The sequence below is a fragment of the Filicampus tigris genome, chromosome 8 (genome assembly GCF_054856515.1).
Source record: "Filicampus tigris isolate MCC_2025a chromosome 8, RoL_Ftig_1.0, whole genome shotgun sequence".
Lineage (NCBI taxonomy): Eukaryota > Metazoa > Chordata > Actinopteri > Syngnathiformes > Syngnathidae > Filicampus > Filicampus tigris.
In genome coordinates, this window is record NC_141224.1 from 5901679 (window position 1) to 5922187 (window position 20509).

The 20509-nt window shown below is 41.6% G+C and overlaps 2 protein-coding genes and 1 long non-coding RNA gene across 8 annotated transcripts in view; 1 reads left to right on the forward strand and 2 right to left on the reverse strand.

The window, feature by feature from the left end:
• epn1a (epsin 1a) overlaps window positions 1–9877 on the reverse strand; it is a 15636-nt gene extending 5759 nt beyond the window's left edge. The window contains exons 1-9 of one of the 3 annotated variants that reach the window (XM_086039247.1): window positions 9526–9877; window positions 4207–4343; window positions 3725–3826; window positions 3220–3378; window positions 2370–2498; window positions 1957–2077; window positions 1720–1877; window positions 1485–1556; window positions 81–164 (exon numbers count right to left, since the gene is read on the reverse strand). In XM_086039247.1, coding sequence (XP_085895373.1) covers window positions 81–164; window positions 1485–1556; window positions 1720–1877; window positions 1957–2077; window positions 2370–2498; window positions 3220–3378; window positions 3725–3793 — 792 coding nt within the window. In that variant the 5' untranslated portion in view covers window positions 3794–3826; window positions 4207–4343; window positions 9526–9877. The remainder of the gene's footprint in view (window positions 1–80; window positions 165–1484; window positions 1557–1719; window positions 1878–1956; window positions 2078–2369; window positions 2499–3219; window positions 3379–3724; window positions 3827–4206; window positions 4344–9525) is intronic. The other 2 variants (XM_086039245.1, XM_086039246.1) reach the window with 2 other exon arrangements.
• sbk3 (SH3 domain binding kinase family, member 3) overlaps window positions 9735–20509 on the forward strand; it is a 12646-nt gene continuing 1871 nt past the window's right edge. Inside the window, exons 1-6 of one of the 2 annotated variants that reach the window (XM_086039252.1) lie at window positions 9735–9870; window positions 10961–11091; window positions 11194–11252; window positions 14439–14585; window positions 17648–17795; window positions 18788–18990. In XM_086039252.1, the coding sequence (XP_085895378.1) occupies window positions 14580–14585; window positions 17648–17795; window positions 18788–18990 (357 nt within the window). In that variant the 5' untranslated portion in view covers window positions 9735–9870; window positions 10961–11091; window positions 11194–11252; window positions 14439–14579. Of the gene's footprint in view, window positions 9871–10960; window positions 11092–11193; window positions 11253–14335; window positions 14586–17647; window positions 17796–18787; window positions 18991–20509 lie in introns of those variants that run through there. The other variant, XM_086039253.1, reaches the window with a different exon arrangement.
• LOC147143203 (uncharacterized) overlaps window positions 16784–20509 on the reverse strand; it is a 13331-nt gene continuing 9605 nt past the window's right edge. For all 3 annotated transcript variants that reach the window (XR_015087974.1, XR_015087973.1, XR_015087972.1), the window contains 2 exons: window positions 19768–19853; window positions 16784–17773 (listed from right to left, as the gene is read on the reverse strand). This is a non-coding gene — a long non-coding RNA (uncharacterized LOC147143203). The remainder of the gene's footprint in view (window positions 17774–19767; window positions 19854–20509) is intronic.

The window sequence follows — 20509 nt, forward strand, 5'->3', positions numbered from 1 at the left end:
TCACTCACGAGGTGCTTTAGACACAAGAACCACTTGTGGATCAGAGTGCTGCTGTGAGAGTGACACACACATGTACACACCTCCTCTGGCTTTGCTTTCTCCCTCTTGCTCTCCTCGATGGCCATCTGCAGCCGCAAGTCGTCGCCTCTGCGCAGTCGCTCCTCCTGCCAACCACATACACACAAGCGCACACGCGCACACACACACACACACACAAGCAGTGACATGAGCAAAATCTGATGCACAACTTGAGGTAGGCAATAAGATGTTTTTTTTTTTTAAGAGTCATAAGAGTTCTTTATAAAAAATCCCCTTGGGTAAAATAAAATTAACTGCAGTATAGGAATATGTTGGGATGGAAACAAAGATCATATGTAAAAATGACTCTAGGCAGTTTTTTTTTTGTTTTTTTAAGCTCATGAGGGTCTGTTCAAAAGAACAGGCACATGCTGACCCAAGTGACATGTTGCAGGGTAATTATCAACCCGGGGTCTGTTTAGGAGGAAACAGACAATGGAACTAAGCAAACAAAGCACAGACGTGTGTCGTATCCAGATCGTCGCATGACATTTCATCCAAGGACCGAGAAACAAATGCTTTACTGCACATGTTGTGGTTTCGTGAAGAAATACAGGAAAATAACAGAAGTGAGAGGTCAGTAGGAGGGATTTAAAATCAAGCCCGGAGTTCAGTGCATTAGGGCAAGAATCAATGTTTGCAGAGTACACCATTCAGGGTTAAATACGGTATTAGACAAGATATTTGGCATGCAAATTCCACAATTGGGATGGATTAGATTGAAATCATCAAAGACATGGTGAGATAGAGGCTGCACATCCGTGTGCTTGGTCCTTTTTAAATCAAAATGTAGCCCGTTTTCCCCTTTGGTGCGGTTTGTTTGGTCAGGTTAACGTAGTGCAATCATGAACTTTAGTCATTGAACCATTTCAAAGAAACTGGCAAATGAACGATTGGTGCCTTTGAGGCATGCTGGTGATATAATCACACGTGGCACGTTCATGGTTGAAACGTATTCAACATGCCCGTCTGTCGTTTAGTGTGGTGATTTCCGTGAAACAAACGGGCTTTATGAATGATGCAGCGTGTCACAGAAAGGCAAGTCGTGCCAAAAGCACTGAAACATTGAACCGTGGGTACATTTTTGTGAAGAGTGTCTGTCTGTGGTTTGGTTTGTCGTCTGTTAACGGCAAGGGTAGCTCGCCCATGACAAATAAGACTTACACCGTGTGTTTTTTTTTTTTTTTCTCAAAACAAACCGGACCAGGGGGAAAAGAGACAAAAGAAAGGCGGGCCACAAAAAAGCAAACTATAGGTGTGAGAGCACCCCGAAAAGTTTTACTGTAGTCTGAAAATGACACGATCTACTGTATTGCGAAAAGATTTGATTGGACAATGCTGTGAATTCCAGCGGACAGAAAGACAAGATAGTCGATGGCTGGCAGTGCCGGCCAACTGCCCCTGACCTCTTGAAGCATCTCTTTGCTGAGTGTGATTGCATAGCGGATCTCTGCGTCCTCCAGAGGGTCCTTGCTAGTCTGGGGGAGGTCAGGGGTCACATGGTGAGAGCAAAGCTATGTGTAGGTGCCGCTTAACATCACTGAATTCTCTGCTGTAAACGCAGCGCTTGCTGGCATAGAGTGAAACTGCAAATTAGACTTAAAACGAGTTTCTTCCCTCCACTGAGCCGCTTTGCGCTACCTGCTCGGCTTCTTCTTTGCTCATGGCCAAAGCCAGCTGGAGCTGCAGGTCCTCCTCTCCGGAGCTCTGCGGCCACGCCTGCTCCGGGTCGGCACCGCCGGAGTGGGAGCCCAGCGACAGGCTGCCCCCCAGGTTGGGCGCCGACGGCGCCGAAGAAGCTGCAACGCGACGGCAAATCCGCGTGTGAGACGAGCGTGTCGGCCGGTCGCCACTTTGAGGAGAAGTCGACGGCCTCACCGCTGGAGGTCTGCGCCATCTTCTCTTTGGTTTTGAGGGCGTGGATCCTCTCCTCTCGAAGTCTCTCTTCGTCTTTCAGCAGGATCACCAGCTGCTTGGCTTTCTCGCGCACATTCACTCCCTGGAGAATTCAGGACAAAAACATACAAGGTAACTACTCTCTTCTCAAATTCTTCAGAAAAAAAAAAAAAAAAATCACACGCGCTGCTTATTACACTATTTCCAAGCTAGTGTCAGCGCTTGTAAAAATGATATCGCTGTCCCATAAATTACTATTTTATTGCTGGCTTTGTGGGGTTGGCACAAGAGCTCAAGCGCATTTGACTCAAGGCGTAACTTTCGGAGTTATCGCTTTGCATTTTGTGACACACACACACACACACACCTTTGTGTGCATTGGTGTGATTGCGTACCTGGTCTTTGCCGTCCCTGTCGATATACTGGAAATCCTTCAGGGTCTGGACTGCGTATATGTTCTCTCGGCACTGCTGGGCGACCCGCTCGGAACCCGTCTTGATCAGATATTCCATAAGAGTCATGGCCTGGCAGATATGAACATGAAGGTTAGGGGGAAAAAAAAAAGAAAAAGTTAAACATCTGCCATTCTAAGCATTTATGTATGATTACGCAACTGTGTCTAATTAAGGGGGAAAAGCCTTGATATTTTGGGAATATGGACGCAAATCATTTTCCGGTGCGTGCCCCAAAATCTTCTACCCTGCGCCCCTAAAATTGCATTACATTAGGTGACTGTACAGTATGCAAAAAGCCAACATTATGTGCTCGTAAGTCCCGCGAACAGCTTGTGGCCAATGCTAACAAGCTAATGTGGCTAACTGCCGCACTCAGCACTAAAAGTAGGATACAAACCGTGTACTTATTTTTTGTCATGAAACCAGTGCTGAGAAGCACATCAATGAGGTAAGTAATAAGGAGTTACAAGGCAACCAAGCTCTTATTCAGCTGAACTGCTGCGACCGCACCGAAAATGAAATGCCGGACAACTTATTATATGACATCAATTTGTAACATAAGATTTTAAACATCATGTTTTTTTGGGTTTTTTTTTTAATAAGCTCTAGTTACGGGTGAATGTCTAATGTGAAAAATTTTCTTAATTTTTTTTTTTTAATCGACCCTTATACAATACGGGAGACAACCTTTTTTTTTTTCAATTGCGTATAAATCACGGTAGTTAAGTTACGGTAAGCAGTGTAAAGGAGACGTTTATTTGCAAACAATATTCACGTAAGTCATACATACCTTGTAGACGTGCCTCCAGTTCTTTCCGTGGTCATTGAGGCGCTTCCACACCATGCTCATGATTTCGGAGAAGGCCACAACATTGTATGTCAGATCGGCTATCTCTGACATCAGAGAGCTGCTGGGGCCCCACGGGTCATTGGACGTTGCTTCTCGAACCTAAACGAGGGACAGACTTCAATCAAGTTCAACGCAGCCACCGCCTGGTCATTTTGCCTGACATTCAAGGTGGCCACTGTCGCTGCGAGCGTCGATGCAAACCATCAGGAAAATGAGTTGGAGGAGGAAAATGAACGAAGGCGTAACGTGATTACGCAACGTATAATGAGGGGTAAGAGAAAAAGTATTGCTTCAAACAAATATTAGATTACCAACAGACATTGTGCTATGGGGGGGGAGCATGACATGAGCTGACGGAAATTGTGCGGATGTGGGTGTTTAGAAAAAGAAAAAAAAGAAAAAAAAAAAAGAAGGTAGAAATGCCATACAAGGAATAAGATACAACCTTGATTTCTGCCTCTGAATAGTTGTGGACGATGTTCTTCACTTGTCGCCGTAGCGATGAGGTCGACATGGCAACCGTCGGGCCGTCGAGCTGTGTTGGAATCTGAAGAGAGGTTATTTAAAAGTGAAAAAAAAAAAAACAAAACATTTCTATGTCTTCATACCGATTAAACTTAACCATAAGGAATAAAGTTTATTGAAACGAACGTAAAGGATGGCGTCGGCCTCACACTTCTGAGGTATGTGCTTCAAATCCAAAGAATGTATATAAGAGTATATAATTGGAAACAACATTTGGTGAATTTGCTGACGTTGAGGTTTTTGGTCATTCGTCAGCTAGCGTTAGCGGAAGGCGTTCGATATATGTCATTGGGGTTCCTCGAAGAAATCACATTTTCTAATTATGTTCTTCCGCCCCAAAAAAAAAAAACAAAAAAAAAAAAAAATTGGGGGAAACCTGGCATTATCTTTTGTCCTGCACACCTGTTACACGAGAATAATGTAGAATCAGGGCTTCTCCTCTTGGAACGCGTGCTGGCCTTTCGGGCTGGCGCGCCGCTCATTCACAGCGAGCTGTGTCTTTTTTCTTCCCGTGGCAACATTGGATCGCGAGATGAAGACTGCAAAGTGAGATACGACAAACAAAACAAGACAAATGACATGTTCGCCTGGTGTTGACTGCTAAGTCACCCACGCACACACATGCACACACTGGCTGAACAGCAGATTCCAAAGTGCCCGTGATAAAATGAGGACAAGGCAGATATTCAGTCGGGGAAAAAAAAAAAAAAATCACATGATTGGAAATTAACAAACAGCTCGTGAGCAGAGAGAACAGATTTGATTTGCTTGGGTTCGCGTAGACTTACTGATCTCGAATGCGCAATCAGAAATGACAGAACTTGCATAAATCCTAACACACTAACTTTGAAAAATGCAACGGTGGCACAAAGCGCAGCTAGAAACTCGCAGCTAAACTTGTTTGCCTTCAAATGCACAAGCCAACCATAGCAAAATAAAGAAAGTGCAACCGGTGGATTTCTATTGACACACGTGCGTGTCAACACTTGAAAGAAGACATTTTATTTTCATACAATTATTTCTTTCATTTGCATCTTATTAATACCACATATTTACTTTTTTGTTTCAGAGTGTGGCGACTGTGTCCTTAATATTCCTTCATCCTCTTTTCTCCCTTCTCGTTGAGCCAATTAAGGCAAACTCTGGATTAATCTAAACGTTTTGCACCATCTGAAATGAAATCTATCCATCTTCCAAAGTGTAGCGACCACCCAAGATATCACTGAAACAAATACACTGGTGCCTTGACTTACAAATTAAATTCATAAATCCCATCACTCAGTTCTCATATCGTATTTCCCAATTGAAATGAATGGAAATGCACTAATCCGTAAACATGCATATCTAAGAAGACGGCCAAAACGTCTCAGTAAGCTGCAGTAATACTAGTCGGGAGTATTGTTGTCTGTTGCTGCGCCGTTTGTGTTAAATATCCAATGCTTAAGAACTATAACACTGTGTCATTGAAGCTTATGTGGTGTTGGATTTAAATACGTAAGGTGTAGTTCTCTCTTTTTTAACTTTATTTTTCCATTAAACTTCAACAGAGTGGCAATAAACAGCTTAAAACAGGGGTCGTCAATCCTGTTCCTCCAGGGCCGGCGTCCTGCCCGTTTTCCGTCTCTGCAGCAACACACACCTGATTCAAATGATCAGGATCGTTATCCAGGTTCTGCGGATCTCGCTGATTAGCAGATCATTTGAATCAGGTGCGTTGCAGCAGGGAGGTCCTCGAGGAACAAGATTGAAAACCCCTGGCTTAAAAGCAATCACTTCGCCTCTTTTTTGAAGAATTGTTCACCAGACTATGCTAAAAGATCACATTTTTAATTGCAAACTCAATGAAAAAAAAATAAAATTAAAAAAAAACCTCAAAAGACTCATACCTCAGATCATGGGTAAGTCGAGGTACCGCTATCTCTAGTTTCTTCGTCCACGAAATTGGACATGTTCCCAACTTAAAGTGCTTCACTCTGACTACAAAGTAACCAAGCAATCAAGCGGCCCTGCCCACAGGTCATCCTTCTCAAGGCTCCAAGCAGCACTTCTCGGATATTATTACATTGTTATGACTGTATATCAAGATGGAAAAGTGTCAGCAAAGTCCACAGTTTGACCTCTAAAACACTCATTCAATCACCCATGTTTATTCGGAACACTTCTAGACCGTTTCCATGCCCTTAAATTAGGGGAGGGTGATATGACGATATTAGATCGTTAAGAGGTTTAACGTGTTCACGATCTCATAAAGCTGGAAGATCGTTTGATCGTCTACATGGCACATTCTAATCTAAACAGTTTAGCTCGATGGCGGCGCAAAGCCGCTGACACGCATACCCGACCAACCAATCACAGCGCGCACAGTGCACGGTACGTGACACTCGCCGCCTACCTGTTTGTTTGTGTAGCTGGAGGCTATAGCGGAAAGTCACCATGAAGAAGAGTTGGTCCCGAAAAGAAACTCCACATACACAGTGTCGATTTGGTTTGGCTTTTCCTCGGAGGAGAAAGCGCAAACCAGTTATTTGCAAAAGTTTGCAGAGACTGGGTTCGGACGTCAGATGGCAACACGACAAACCCGTTTAATCGCTTGCGGGGACAGAGACAGCACCCAAAAAACGAGGCCGACGGGCAGCCAATGCAAACGGAGATCAGACACATGGTAAGCCAGAGGCAGCCGCTAGCTCCGAGCTAACGCAACCCACGGTAACACAGTCATAAGAGCACTCCATATGAAAAAAGAAGCAAGCGGTGTAAAGAAGTAACTGAGGCAGTGACTTATTACTTTGCTGAAGACACGATTCAGATTAAAACAGTGGAAAACGAGGGCTTTAAAAGACTCTTCAAAGTACCAGACCTGCGTTACGAGCTGTGTTTTCATGTTTACATTATGTTACCTTTTATGTTTACATTCACTGCACTTTTTGATAAAAATTGTCATTATTCAAATTAAAACCTGTTCCGAAAGCTTAGCTGACTCAAAATGTCATTTTTTTCTCTTAGAGTTTTATACACATTTAAAAAATGTTTCATATGTTTAAAATGAGGAAAATGGTCCGAAATGTGCAAATTAGTCTTAACAAAACGATGTAAAAAAAGAATGCTGATAAAATCGTGATCGGGATTTTATTTAAAAAAAAATCGTGATATGATATTTTTCCCAGATCGCCCACCCCTACCTTAAATAATCATTTACTGTGTAAATCCACAAACAAACTCAGATGGATTGAAAGGACCAAACATATCTAAAAGAATATCTAAGCTCACATGCCTACCTACAGGTCAAAGAGTTGCGTAACAAACCAGGAACCTGTGTCAGTTAGCCACCGCTGAGTCTCAAAGTCCAGAAACGCCAATGGGGGGAGCATACTGTAAATGCCATTTGAAGCACGGCCTTCCCTCAAAACGCATACAGTGTGTCCACAAAGTCTCTTTACAATTTTAAAACTGGACCACAAAAGAAATTGGTGAGATGTGCTAATCAGATATGTGAATTTCACGGACCGTATTTGATGAAATAATAGTTAAATAGCCCCCTAAAAAAAATGGTTAGCCCTCGAGAAAAGGCACAATGAGGAATGAAAAAAATGGATATGCAGACTCAGCGAAACTAAAGCATTAAGAATGAATGGACATCCACCATCACTTCTATTTGTGCACAGCACAAGAAAATTATGGTGACAAGGACAGTGTTCAATAAAACACAGTAGAATCAGTCAATCAATTTTTTTTTTTTACCCATTTCATCAACAAGGCACATGAAGAACACAAATGCAAAGTTAGTTAACGTATGACTAGCCATGATACCAGAAGATGAGATGTGCTGTACTTGTTTACAGACGAGGCGTGTGACAGTTACATTTGTTGTCCCTTACCCAATATGTTCTGTGTGGGAATCCCCCCGATATATTACAAAATTGCCCTTCATCTGATTATAATTACTGAGGTGAACTGCTACACACACACGCACACAAATCAGGGTCTTAAGCGTAAGCTTGGCAGACGTCTGCCACCAAGCTGTCACAATATTGAGTTTTACAATAAAATGTCACTTTATTTATAATTACATATGTACTTGTGGTTAGAAAGCAAAGCACGGAGAGTCGCCATTTCTGAAATGCAAGGGTTCAGTCAGTGAATGGGGCGAGCGATCACTGCAAACCACCGCTTAAAATATCCCAATTTGTCCATTATTTTTGCCAGGTTCCTCTCTTTGTGGCCATCGGCTTATTCCTTGACATTCGCACCATGGTTTTTTGGTTTGAGAAAATATAATATAGTGCAAATTGTATGTGGAGCCTTAAAACCCGATATGGGGTTGCAGTTTTTCAATGCGCAAACGCTTGGTGTGGATTGGCAACTGAATTTTTTGGGGGGTTTTGCAATGATCCACTTTAGTCGCATTTGGCCACGTAGATGGCGTAGGCGGACTTTTTTTTTTCTTGCCTCCGTCCCAAGTGTTTACAGAAGCAACGTGACACGTGGTCGCCGTCTCTCCTCTCTCTCTTCCTATAAAACAGGGAATGAGTATTTCAAATCCATCTAAAACCCTCCGTAACAAATACATAGATGAAAAAAACAAGTATAAAAGACATATTCAGCTACCAACACTGCTCTTCTGACCAAAAAATGTTATGTCAGAGACATCGACTCTGGCAGTTTGGCTAGTATGAAATTATTAGTGGGTAATTTTTAACTAAAACTTGTCAGCCAATCGGAGCAGGGGTTCCCCAAGTAGCAGACAAATCGAAAGTGTTGAGAAGATAGTCGAGAAATAATGAAGTTATCATGTTTTACTCTTATTTGAATGCGTTTACGGGTCCGATTTTCTGTAGGCGATACAACATAAATACAGTTCCAAAAAAGGACATTTTTACTGACACACTCACATAAATTAAAAAAAATCTTCGTAACCCATCCATTGAAGATCCACCGATATTCCAAAATCTTTTGTGCAGTATACTCAGGTTAAAAATGTCCGTTCTAACCCGACTCTGCATTTTGATATTGTATAGGGCTGTGGGGTTCCGTAGGTTTTCTTATACAGTATACTTAACATTATGTAAGACTACTTTGTCCTTGACTTGCTCATTGTGTAAAGTGTCTTAAACGCGTTGTAGAAATAACATTTATTTGTCTGAGGAGACTTTGCCACTATCGATTCATATCAACAACTCGTAGCCGGACTCAAGTTGTGACGTGCAACCACGATGGTCAGACTAGAATAGAAAGCCTTTATTGTCAACTTATGGTGCAAGTACAGCGTTGTGGTTAACAAGTATCAAATTGACATTAAAAAACAGCCCCCAGCCCTCCGGCGAACCTGACACGCCTACCAACTTAGCACTTGCCGTGCTAACTTAGCCTGACAAAACCGGACGGCTACTCCAGTCACACACTCCACTACAGTCTAGTCTTAAAACATTCAAATGTATTATTAAGCAGCCGAACGATCGGTTAATAAGATACAAAAAAAACAAAACACTAATTTGGTCCTGTTAGCTAATGCTAACCGCTGTCCCGTGCGTTTTTACCTAAGCTGAGCTAAAAGAGCACTTTGCCCCCAAGCTTTAACTTGAGTCTGGCTAAAGTACAAACAAGCTACACGACGCCTTTCGCAGTCCACCAACAAGTTACGACGAATATTCAAGCACGTGGGAAAGCGATAATGTCAACAGTCAACCAGAGCGGGCGTCAAAATGAATGTTATATGTTACCTACCGGTGAGTGGTCAAAGGTATCACTTGCAGCTTGCGGCTAGGAGAGATTAGCTAGCAAGCTATCTGATGCTAGTTGGCCAGTAGCACTGCCAAACGGCGCGAGCATGTCCGGCATGAGGAGCGCGGCCGAGTGTGACGCGGTCACACGAAAAAACAAAACGTGGGCCACATTGGTGACGAGCCGGTGCGAGAAAAAGATCCGGGCGTGTAGGGTGAACTGACCCTGGGCTAGCCTGAACGGAACAGCGAGGAGGAGATGGCCGAGTTTCCGCTTCCGCTAGCGACGATGGCCAGACCGCACCCCCGCCACCTTTGTTTTCCTTTACGCGCACGCACGACCAAGAAAGCAAGTACTGTACTGCACATTGTCACTTTGCATCGTTCACAGCAACGTCAATAAAAAAGGCAAAAGACAAGATATACAAACAAACCTCATTTACTTGAAGAGAACAACTTATATTTATTGTGTTGCTATCTATCTATCTATCTATCTATCTATCTATCTATCTATCTATCTATCTATCTATCTATCTATCTATCTATCTATCTATCTATCTATTGTTGAAAAAGTGGTAGAAAGGAGGATGTAGAAATAGCAGTAAAGGTAGAAACAGAACTAGGTGTGGTCATAGTATATCGATCTTACTTGGCAAAGGTTCCAACAAATTACATAGAGAGCGGATTATAAATAAATGGTATTTTATTCGATTTTAGTTTGTTTTATTTTACACCAGGAAAGAACAATTGTATGTTCAATGTTGTGTCCTGACTTATTCCGGTGTAGGACATTTTGTGTTTGTCACTGATGTAAGAATATTTATTTATTTTTATTATTATTATTAAAAGATTTTGACTCCCCTGTACAGGATAAGCGGGATGTTGAAGAGAACACATATTTTGACCCTCTAGTCTAAATCAGTGATTCTCAGTGCGGTACTCGCACCACTAGCATGTGGGCTCCCTCTAGTGGTATGTGAAATAATCACTGCATTGGTACAGTTCAGTTGTATTTCACTTTTTATTGCAATCCATGCATTTAATCTTTAAGAACTCTTTCTTTCCAAACTTTTATTTAGGTGCAATTTTTACTTAACTCTTTTGTGCAATGCATTTTATTTCATTCATTATTTAAGTAAAAATTTCCTATATTGAAGTGCAGTGCTAATGTTCAAACAGCATTGTAAAGTATACATTTAGGAATAAAACCTCTCTTTTTTGAGTTTTAGTCCCTGGAGTTCTGAATGTCTCGTTCTTGTCCGAACGCACACTGCTGATTACAGAAATTGCTTGACCGCACAAACATCTCCAAATTTACACTCAACAAAGCCCTCGGATTGCTTTTTTTTTTTTTTTTTTTTAAACTTCAGTTGACCGTTTAACCTTGGCGGAGGTTTACTACACAATGTTATTGTCTTTGTGGTGCCTATCACATGCAGGCATGCTGACTGAGCAGATGTAATGGATGGCAGGGGCTGTGGTTGTAGCGTGCGCCAGCCACATAGCGGCATACTCGGACTAACTGTACGCTCACAGTCATTTGTGGATCCATAAATACTACATAGTACCGGTAAGCCCCATAGATCAGAACAACACAGGAACAGCTGCCCCCACTGACATGTGTGTTCCCATGTTCCCCTTTTATCCTGCATGTCTCTCTTATCCTTTTCAGGTCTCCACAGGGAAGGGCGACGGGAGAAAACACAGCAGTGTGACCCATGCGAGAAGATAGTATGCTAACGCACAGTGACACTGCTTTGGAAATATTAATCTCGTGGAGATAAACCTAAAAAATGCAGGCGATTATCACTGTCACAAAAGGCCATTGTGACAGGTGGTTTGGCGGGTGGTTATGTCACACAGCCAAACTTTGTTACCCCACACACATCATTTTCATCCAATATATGTACTATATATATAATATATATATATATGTATATATATATACATATATATATATATATGTATATATATATATATATGTGTATATATATATATATATATATATATATGTGTATATATGTATATATATATATGTGTATATATGTATATATATATAATACATATATTGGATGAAAATGATGTGTGTGGGGTAACAACACATAATATACATCAGTGGGTCTCAAATGTTTTACACCAAGCAACACCTCTAAAGTGTAGTAAGCCCACGTTTTTATTAAAAACAAGGCAGGTTTTAATCCTGAAAAGTATGATAGATGGCGAGCTAGTGGCCTCATGGCCTGCTAGATCCTGGACCGGTGTTATCCAATAAATCACCGTCTCACATGGTTTTGTGCCATGTGTGGGTCCACATAACATAGTGGTCTAGCAGGCTAACAAACTAGCGTCCTCGCTAGCTAACAGACCAGCAATATATTTAACCTATTTGACAGCTTTGGTACTTCAAATAACAAGGCACTTATTTGCTGTGCTGTATATGAATAGGCTACATACCCATTTTAGTGACGTTCAAAATACCACAAAAGTGTAAGCTTAAGTTTTCATGAAAAATGAGACTGAGGTTTTATTCCTGAAAAGTATATTTGATGGACGGCGAACCTGTGACCTGGTCACCTGCTAGCTCGTGGGTGAGTCCATATACCATTGTGGTCTCACGGGCTAACGGATGAACGGGCGTTCTAGCTAGCGGGTGGACAGGCAGCCGGGTCAGTACTTATATAGTGGGGGAGGGTTCACTCTTACCAGAAAACCCAAGTGTGTACTTACCAAAAAATGCGGACAACCAAAGTGGTGAAAAAGTTTTAAGGCTCAGCACGTTTCAACTTAATCTTTGAACATGTTTAATGTATTTAGAAACAAATTGCTAAAATCACTTCACAGGGTCTTTAAGTGAAGTGAGAGAGATGACTAAATATGACAGGAGAATTGAACCAATTCTTTTGTTTTACTCGCCAATGGAGCCAACAATCAAATGTTAGAAAAACGTTCAAATTCAGCTTATAGCAAACGAGAGTTATTAATGCATACTGTGATCTTCAACCTGCTTGAGCGCATTATGTTTGTGTGTGAATGGCGTCAACCTTGTGACGACGGCTGTATTTTGGATGATGGAGTGGACCGAGGTTGCCACAGCAGGGGCCGAGGAACCCCTATGGGGTGACTACAAACTTTCTTGCGGGCGGCATCCGTGATGGGCCCAAAACACAGCAGGGGTGGGGGGTGGGGGGGAGCTCAGTAACCTGAGCATGGCTCAGCGGTTGTGATAGCAGTCTGTGTTTGTGTTATGTAACGCTGGCGGTAGCAATAATAGTCGGGTAGGGTGTACTACCAGGGGGAAATGTAAGGCCGTCGACAGAAAGAGGAGGAGGGTGTTGAGGCGATGGGAGCCGGAGAGGAGGTGGTCTGACCTGCAGATGGTGCTAAGTAGGAAGAACAGCTGGCACTGAGTTGCTAATGCTGTTTTTTTTTTATTTTTTTTATAAGGCTCCATTTCATCTCTTCGCTGTCAGACTGTTGACATCCCATAATATGCTCCAGGAAGTTGGATGGGTATTACATTTGATATCGACGTCGCTCATTAAGAAATATGACGATTGTGTGGAATTGATTAAAGAATGTCCTTGATTCAAAATGGAGTACATTACAAACAGTGGCGTGAAGTAACTAAGTACAAATACTTTGTTACTCTACTTTAGTATTTTTTCACGAATCTGTTCTTTACATGAGTTGAGTTATTTTTTCTGAGATAATGTTGCAAAATTGTGCAAACCCTCTTGTACCTGGGCTGTGGCTATGTTCAGAATTATCCAATCACAGTCAAACTTGTGTTGAATGAATACCTGTCACAATTCAAAGTGCCTTTGATGATCTACAACTTAATTTTCAGCTGTTCTCGTATTCATTTTCTGACATATTGGGGAGTTTCTAGCAAGGTTTTTTTGCGCTAACACTGCTATCATATAGACCCGGTTCCCTCCAGAAAACGCCCAAAACATGCTGAAGCTACCTCCATGCTTCGCCGCAGGTATAATATTTCTGGTGATGAGAAGAATTTCTCTCAAGAAGTACATTACGTTCTCTGGGTCGCTTTACTCCGCTGGCATGGAAACAAACAGCGATGCAAAACAATCAGAGAAAGAGTCACTCACCTCCTCTCCCTGTTCTGTGTCTGTGCATATTTCACAACGCATTGCATTACCATTCATTAAAAACACGTAATACAGTCCATGCATTGCACCTCATGTAATATGCGTAAACCGTATCCACACATTATGCAGTGAAATGTTGCAAACGTCAATTAGGATGCAAGCTGAGACGAGGGTTATGGATACGATTGAAGCTGTTTTTGGACGGCTTCAAACAGTCGAATGCATTAACGTTGGTCGCCTGGGGTGGGCTTGACATATTTCGTGCGCTTCATTCCTTTATTACCGCCCATGCATTGATAGACATGGAATGAAGAGTAACATAAGAGGAGAGTGATCTGGGACAATAAATCCAGCAGAGGCACACTTAACTGTACCCTGTAATCCCAGTAAGAGTCCTGGGATCAAGGGTACAGCTTGTTGGCCTATTGCGATCATTCCTACATACCTGTTGATTAAACTTGGAATCCTACACGATGGAGGGAAATTACTGAGTCAGACTGTGAGGGGTGAGGGGAAAAAACAAGGGTGAGATATGGAAAGAGTCGGGCGGAGGGAGTCAGGAAGGGTGAAGGTGAATGACAGATTGGAAACAGGGGAGGCATCGACTGTGGTTGTGGAGAAGTGTAAGACAAGGGGGGGGCACACTGAGGGTGAAATACCTCGCAACCCATTCAGGCCCACTTGCCAGTGAGCCACTAGGTGAGGTTGCAGACAAGACTTGGCCGCAGAGTAGGAAAAGAGAGGGAGTGTTTTAGTAAGTGCGTGTCCCCGGGGAGAGGCGGTCATTGTCTACTTTGCCCGTACGCAGATCAGCTGCGGGTTCAGTCGACTCAACCAGCACAGGACAAACAAGCGCGGTACAGCACACCTGCTGCATCCAAGTGCGAGACGGTGCAGCGACAACGGCTTGTGAGGAGGAGAGCCTCACCATCACACACCTCATACAAGCATGACAGTGAGTACTTTTATTCAATTGTTCCGTTTTAGTTTATAATCAGCAAACTCTGCAAAGCGGCGTTTCGTTCTTCTTTGTCCATTTGTTTTATGCCTACCATCAATTTGTCTTTGGGTTTTATGACAATATTGAACTGAGACTGTTCAAGTTTGTGCAAGTCCAACGCACCCCTTTGAACGTCGCGTTCAGAATGTTGGCCCATGCGGAGCGCTAAAAGAAATCCATGAGTCATAAATGGTGAGCGTGAAGAATAATTTCCTCTTGCAAACATGCTCTCCGTGCAAAAAAAAAAAATGCAGGACTTCTCTGTGATTTAGATAAGTAGAATCCATAAATTGCACAATGACGCATTGTAAAATATATGTTTACTTAACCTATAAAACTGTTGCAAAAATTGCATTTAAAAATGTATTATATATGTGCAATATAATTGTACCAATCTTACCATATCATTGCTGTCATGTGAAAAACACTTATTTTATTTTTTCATTTTCTTATTTTTACATGAATCATGTTTCCGCGTTACAGACATCGCATTAAAGTGAAAATTTAAAAAAGTTTCCAAAATTGGAGATAAGTGTTTTTCACAGGACAGCGACGATATATAGAATAAATATTAACACATATATTGTACAGTATGTGGTCATACTTTTTTAATTATCTTCTGTTATCCTTGAATATGAATATAAAGATTACCGAAAAATATAAATGAAAGGAAATGTATGTTATTATCATTCAAAATAATATAATAAAAAACTTAAATATGAATCTGTATAATATCAAAAACCATGCAGTATTACATATTCAAACAAAATCAAATTTCAAATTTTATAAAATGTGCATAAATTCATAAAACATTTTACGAAAGGCAACATAAAACAATAGCATTACATTTGTTATGCACAGCTTCTGAGTTATAATAACATAATAACAAATAATGTCAAATGTAAAAAAAAAAAGCGTTGAAAATGTAAAAATGGTCAATTAATTAAAAAAAACTTTGATTTTAGTTGATGTTAAAACAAATGTAACAATAAAGGGGTGACTGTGAATAAAGCCACAAAGAATTTGACATAAAACATATTAACATCTGATTCCTTTCATTCACTTTTACAACCTTTAAATTTGATTGATATAACATATTAAAATATCAAATTCATGAATAAAAAGAGGAATCACATGGATTCAATTTTGCTATTCCAAGTCTGGATTTAGGAACGTAGCACCATTCTTAAAACACTGTAAAACCAGCCAGGCAACCATTTTCTATCGCGTGAGCTGAGACTTATTTCGGGCGAGATACCCCCTGGAATGGTCGCCAGCCACCAAGAAATTGGAACGCGGTCAAGGAATTGAAAAGGTGATACTTTGTTCCATGTTGCCTTTAATCAGCATCCATTTACATTGTCGGTAACGCAATATTACAAACGGCCAGGTCATTCGTATAAACATGGTTCCTCCGACGTGACTGTCTTTAAATTTTTGCGACATTCGAATCCACGATGCTTAATCCATCTGCTCAACATCAAGACACCATACATCTTCAAAGAGGTCAAATGCTCCGTTTAAAATAGAGCCGTCCTCTTCATATCTGTGCCAAGTGTCACTCTCACTTGTTATTTTGATATTTTCCCATCCCACAAGCAGGAAATTTGTGCAAACGTCCGAAAACTTTTTGCATGGCGTGACAGGGTGAATTTCGATGCGTATACGCATAATGTCAAATGTTTTTTGTCTGGAGTGCTACGTTGTAAAAATGTTCGCACCCCTCCCAAATTTTTCCGGGGTCGGCGTGATAAGGCCTTTACTTCAAAGCGTATCATCCAAGCTGTGAGTGGAGGAGACAAAGCGTTGACCATTAAGAGCTGAGTGACAGCTCCAGATGCCGCCATCGTCCTGAGAAGACACCGTGTTGATCCCGCCCATATAGGGAGACGGAGAGAGAACATGTGTCCTGACACTTTCTGCCTAAATGCATGCTGGAATATCTGATTGAAACATACGGTGGAATCAGTAATGGGCCATTATCACTGTCATTCCATATAAAATTTACACTCGCCTCATCATATTACACATAAAAACAAATTGATGGGTAACTAGTTTGGAAATAAGAAGTCAACGGAAACATGCCTAAAAAAATGTATACTCACACGAACAAAGGTGGAAGCTGGTGCATTGAGGATTGCGTCTGCTGAACTTGCAACATTTAGCTTGCGTAATGTGATGTTTTTTTTTTTTGTTTTGTTTTTTTTTTAAACCTGACAGGCATTGCCACGGTTGATTTTGAGTCTTTAAATCGCACATCTGGCCGGGGGACTTTTGGCGCTCTTGTAAACATTTGTAAAACCCGAAAACAAACATTCATCGCTTAGTGAGATAAAGGCTTTAACGATAGCATCAAGGAACGAAATTGTGTTTGCAATAATGTCCTATTTTGTGGATTTGATCAATGACGTCATTGGCCATAAATTTGGACATTACAACCGATTACGGTAATGACATTCAAACATTCCGCCCCACAAAAAATCTTTCCCATTTTTGAAGATTTTTTTTTTCTGTTGTAAAGTTGAACAAAAAACAAAGGACAAAGTATTGTAAAATGTTCTGCCTGTAATTCAATCTTTATTATTGTAAGCATTAAGGAAGCTTAAATCGTTATTTTATATATATATATATATATATATATATATATATATTTTTTTTTTTAATTAATTAATGGGCCAAATAATTGGTTATCTGGATTTTATCTACCAAATATTGGAATTGGTATTAACCTCTAAAAATAAATACCGGTAGCCCTAGTAAACAATAATTTGTTCGTGTTAATTCTTTCCTTATTTTATAGACTCCTCTTAAGCGTCGTGTCCGAAACCAAAATGACCACTGGTGTGGCTAAAAGTAAAAAGTCGTCTGAAAAATCAAATACAGAATCATGAAAATATATTTGCACTACCTCCCACCAGTGGCATTACGACACGTCTTTCAAGCAGAGGATCTCCTTCCTCATGGCGCCACTAAACCAGTCATCACACAGAGCTCTTTCCTCCTCCGTTTCCACGCAGGCCGCAACTGCCAAGGAGCTGGACGAGCGCTGCTTCCTGTCGGCGCAGGCCATCTCCAGCCTCAAGGTGTCTGACCACTTCCAGGTCCTCAAGTTCCTCGGAGAAGGCTCCTACGGCAAGGTCATGCTGGCCGTGCACAGAAAGAAAGGTCAGCTGGACCCTTGCGATGACAGTTTGAAGCTCATTTCGTCTCAATTTGTCGCAGTGTGAAATTCACACACGCGCCCCCCCCACCCCCCCCCCCCCTGATCTCACTCGTTAATTCGGTTAGGTAACACCCATCTTACTCAATGCAAAATAAAGCCACTAAGTGCATCTCTAATGTAACCAATCCTCTCTCTGGTTTCATGCTTGTGATGAAACTTTGTTGTGTTGGGCAACTGTCGCAGTAATGTGAGGACGGAAGAGTCTTTGGATAGTGTCCATTTTGCCTTTTACACACCCGCAAGCTTTAATCGAGTGCTATTCTTCAGGATTGGGTTGCTCTAATGTGCTCGTAACACAATCGGCCCCAAAGGGCAAGTATCATTTGCTCACAGGGTTACTGATGTGCAATACTGTAGAAAGGCGCTTTAAGTGATATCCTTGAAATCCAACTTACAGCCCATGTTCTAGTACGCTCTTTGTCCTCACTAATAAAACCATTCAGCGCAAGTAGGACATTGAATTAATTCTCAAACAGCTCTATTGCAAGACATTTGAGCATTTACAGGTTGTGATGTCCTCAACTTCCATGTACTCGTACTCTCTTTGTCATCACTAGTGGGACGACTTGTGCGACTAGTGAAGCGCTACATGTTAACTTGTCAATTCTATATCATTAGTGCTAGTACAAGTGGAACTTAGTTGTCAACTAGTGCAAAGTTTTGCCTCTCTAGTAACATGTAGTTGTCCTACTCGTTTGCTAAAATTGTCCCAGAAATGTGATACATGTTGCAGAAATGTCCTTAGTTGTATGTCGTTGGGCACTAGTAGTGTGTAATTGCATATTAGTAGCTGTTAGAGCAGTTGTTTCATGTCGTTGGTATCCCTCTTAAAGTTAACGAGTAGTAGTAGTAGTAAAATAGTCTATAGGCCGGCCCGCCTCTAATTTTAAACGTCCATCGGTGAGTCCGACTTTCACTCCTTATTTCCTTGCAGGAACGCCGATGGCTCTGAAGTTCTTCCCCCGTCAGTCCACTAGTCTCACGTCCTTCCTGAGGGAGTACAACTTGTCTCTCTCCTACTGCACGCATCCCTCTCTGACGCGCGCACTGGGGATCTTTTTTTCCACGTCGTCGCACTACGTCTTTGCCCAGCAGGCCGGCCTCTACGGTGACCTGTACAGCGTGATAGTATCAGAGGTCAGTTGACCGGCACGTGATGTGTGTGACTATACGAGAGAGCTGGGCCAAAATAGGTACTCAAGGGTGCTACATTTGATTTTTAATAAAAGACAAATGGGCCAGGTCATTTGTCGATTTTTTTTAAATGTGAAAAAAAACAACTAAGTAATTTACTCAGTTTAGTTTTTAGTAAATAATAATCCATTCTCATGTTTAATTATTCATATTTAATTATAATTACCAACTATTCAACAAAATAAATAAAACGCGTAAAATTTACATACATATTTATTCTAGCCAATTTAAGAAGAAAAATCATCTAAATTAAAACAACAAATATTACGGGAGTCTGGATAATGTAAACGCTCGGTAGGCCGTATAAAGACTACATTTTAATAGTAGTGAGCCTATTTTAATCTTTTGCCTATGTCAGCAAAAAAGAGATGTGGATAAAGGTTAGCAGGCATCTTGTCACTGCCAGTAACAAGCAAAGTAAGCGATAAGAGCGAGAACACTCAGCTCTCACGGCCATGCCAGCAGCAGGGAGGTGTGTGAAGTGATGCAGGAGGTTTCCATCGGCGTCACTGAGTGTGTGTGCCTTGTTCTCAGCACGCCACGATTAGGTTCACATTGAGTGACAGGGCATCACGCAAATGCTGCGATCACTACTATGGACTACAGTCAACATGACTTGACAAATGCTACGGGGCATAATACAGTGAAGCAAGAAAGACTGAAAGAAACCGGGGAACTAAATACAACACAAATAAAATTGTTTTAAAAAAATCAGCTTACCGTCAATGTATACCTGCCGTATGGTGTGTGGCTCCTTGCTTTATATGGATGGGAGATGCCACATAGGCCCCCTCATTTGCACACCCCTGTTTAAGATGAGACATAAATGTCAATATCAATGTCTACCTGTCAATGACTGAAATTGTTTTAAATCAGGGCCAAAGTCGGTTCTGGCTTGGCCCCATGGTCGGGCCACCACTCAAAAGACTCTGAGGCACCGGGCAGGTGCGTAGGGATGGAGGAGCTCAGAGAGGTAAAGTGGGGCAAGACCATTTGAAAATGTACAAAACAAATAAAAATAATATCAAAACAAACTCTAAAAGGTACAGGGAGCCAGTCAAGGGAGGCCAGAACTGGAGTTATGTGCTCCCTCTTATGAGCTCCAATTAGAAGGCGAGCAGCAGTATTATGGACCAACTGGCGGAGGACTGGCTGACGCCAAAAGAAAAGTACATTACTGTAATGTAACAGAGGCATGGATTACTGTTTCGAACTGCTGTTGTGAAAGGAGAGGCCTAACCTTAGCCAGCTGCCTAAGATGAAAAAAGATGGATGTAAAAACTGCACCAATTTGCCCGTTCAATTTAAAATCACTGTCCAATTTAAAATCCAAGTTCAAAACTGTTGGCTTTAGATAAGACGCCAGGGGGCCCGGGTCAACAGGGTGGGATGTACAAGGGCCACTGGGGCCAAACACCATAACTTCTGTTAGCCTTTCATTGAAATTCGAGAAGCTCAGTGC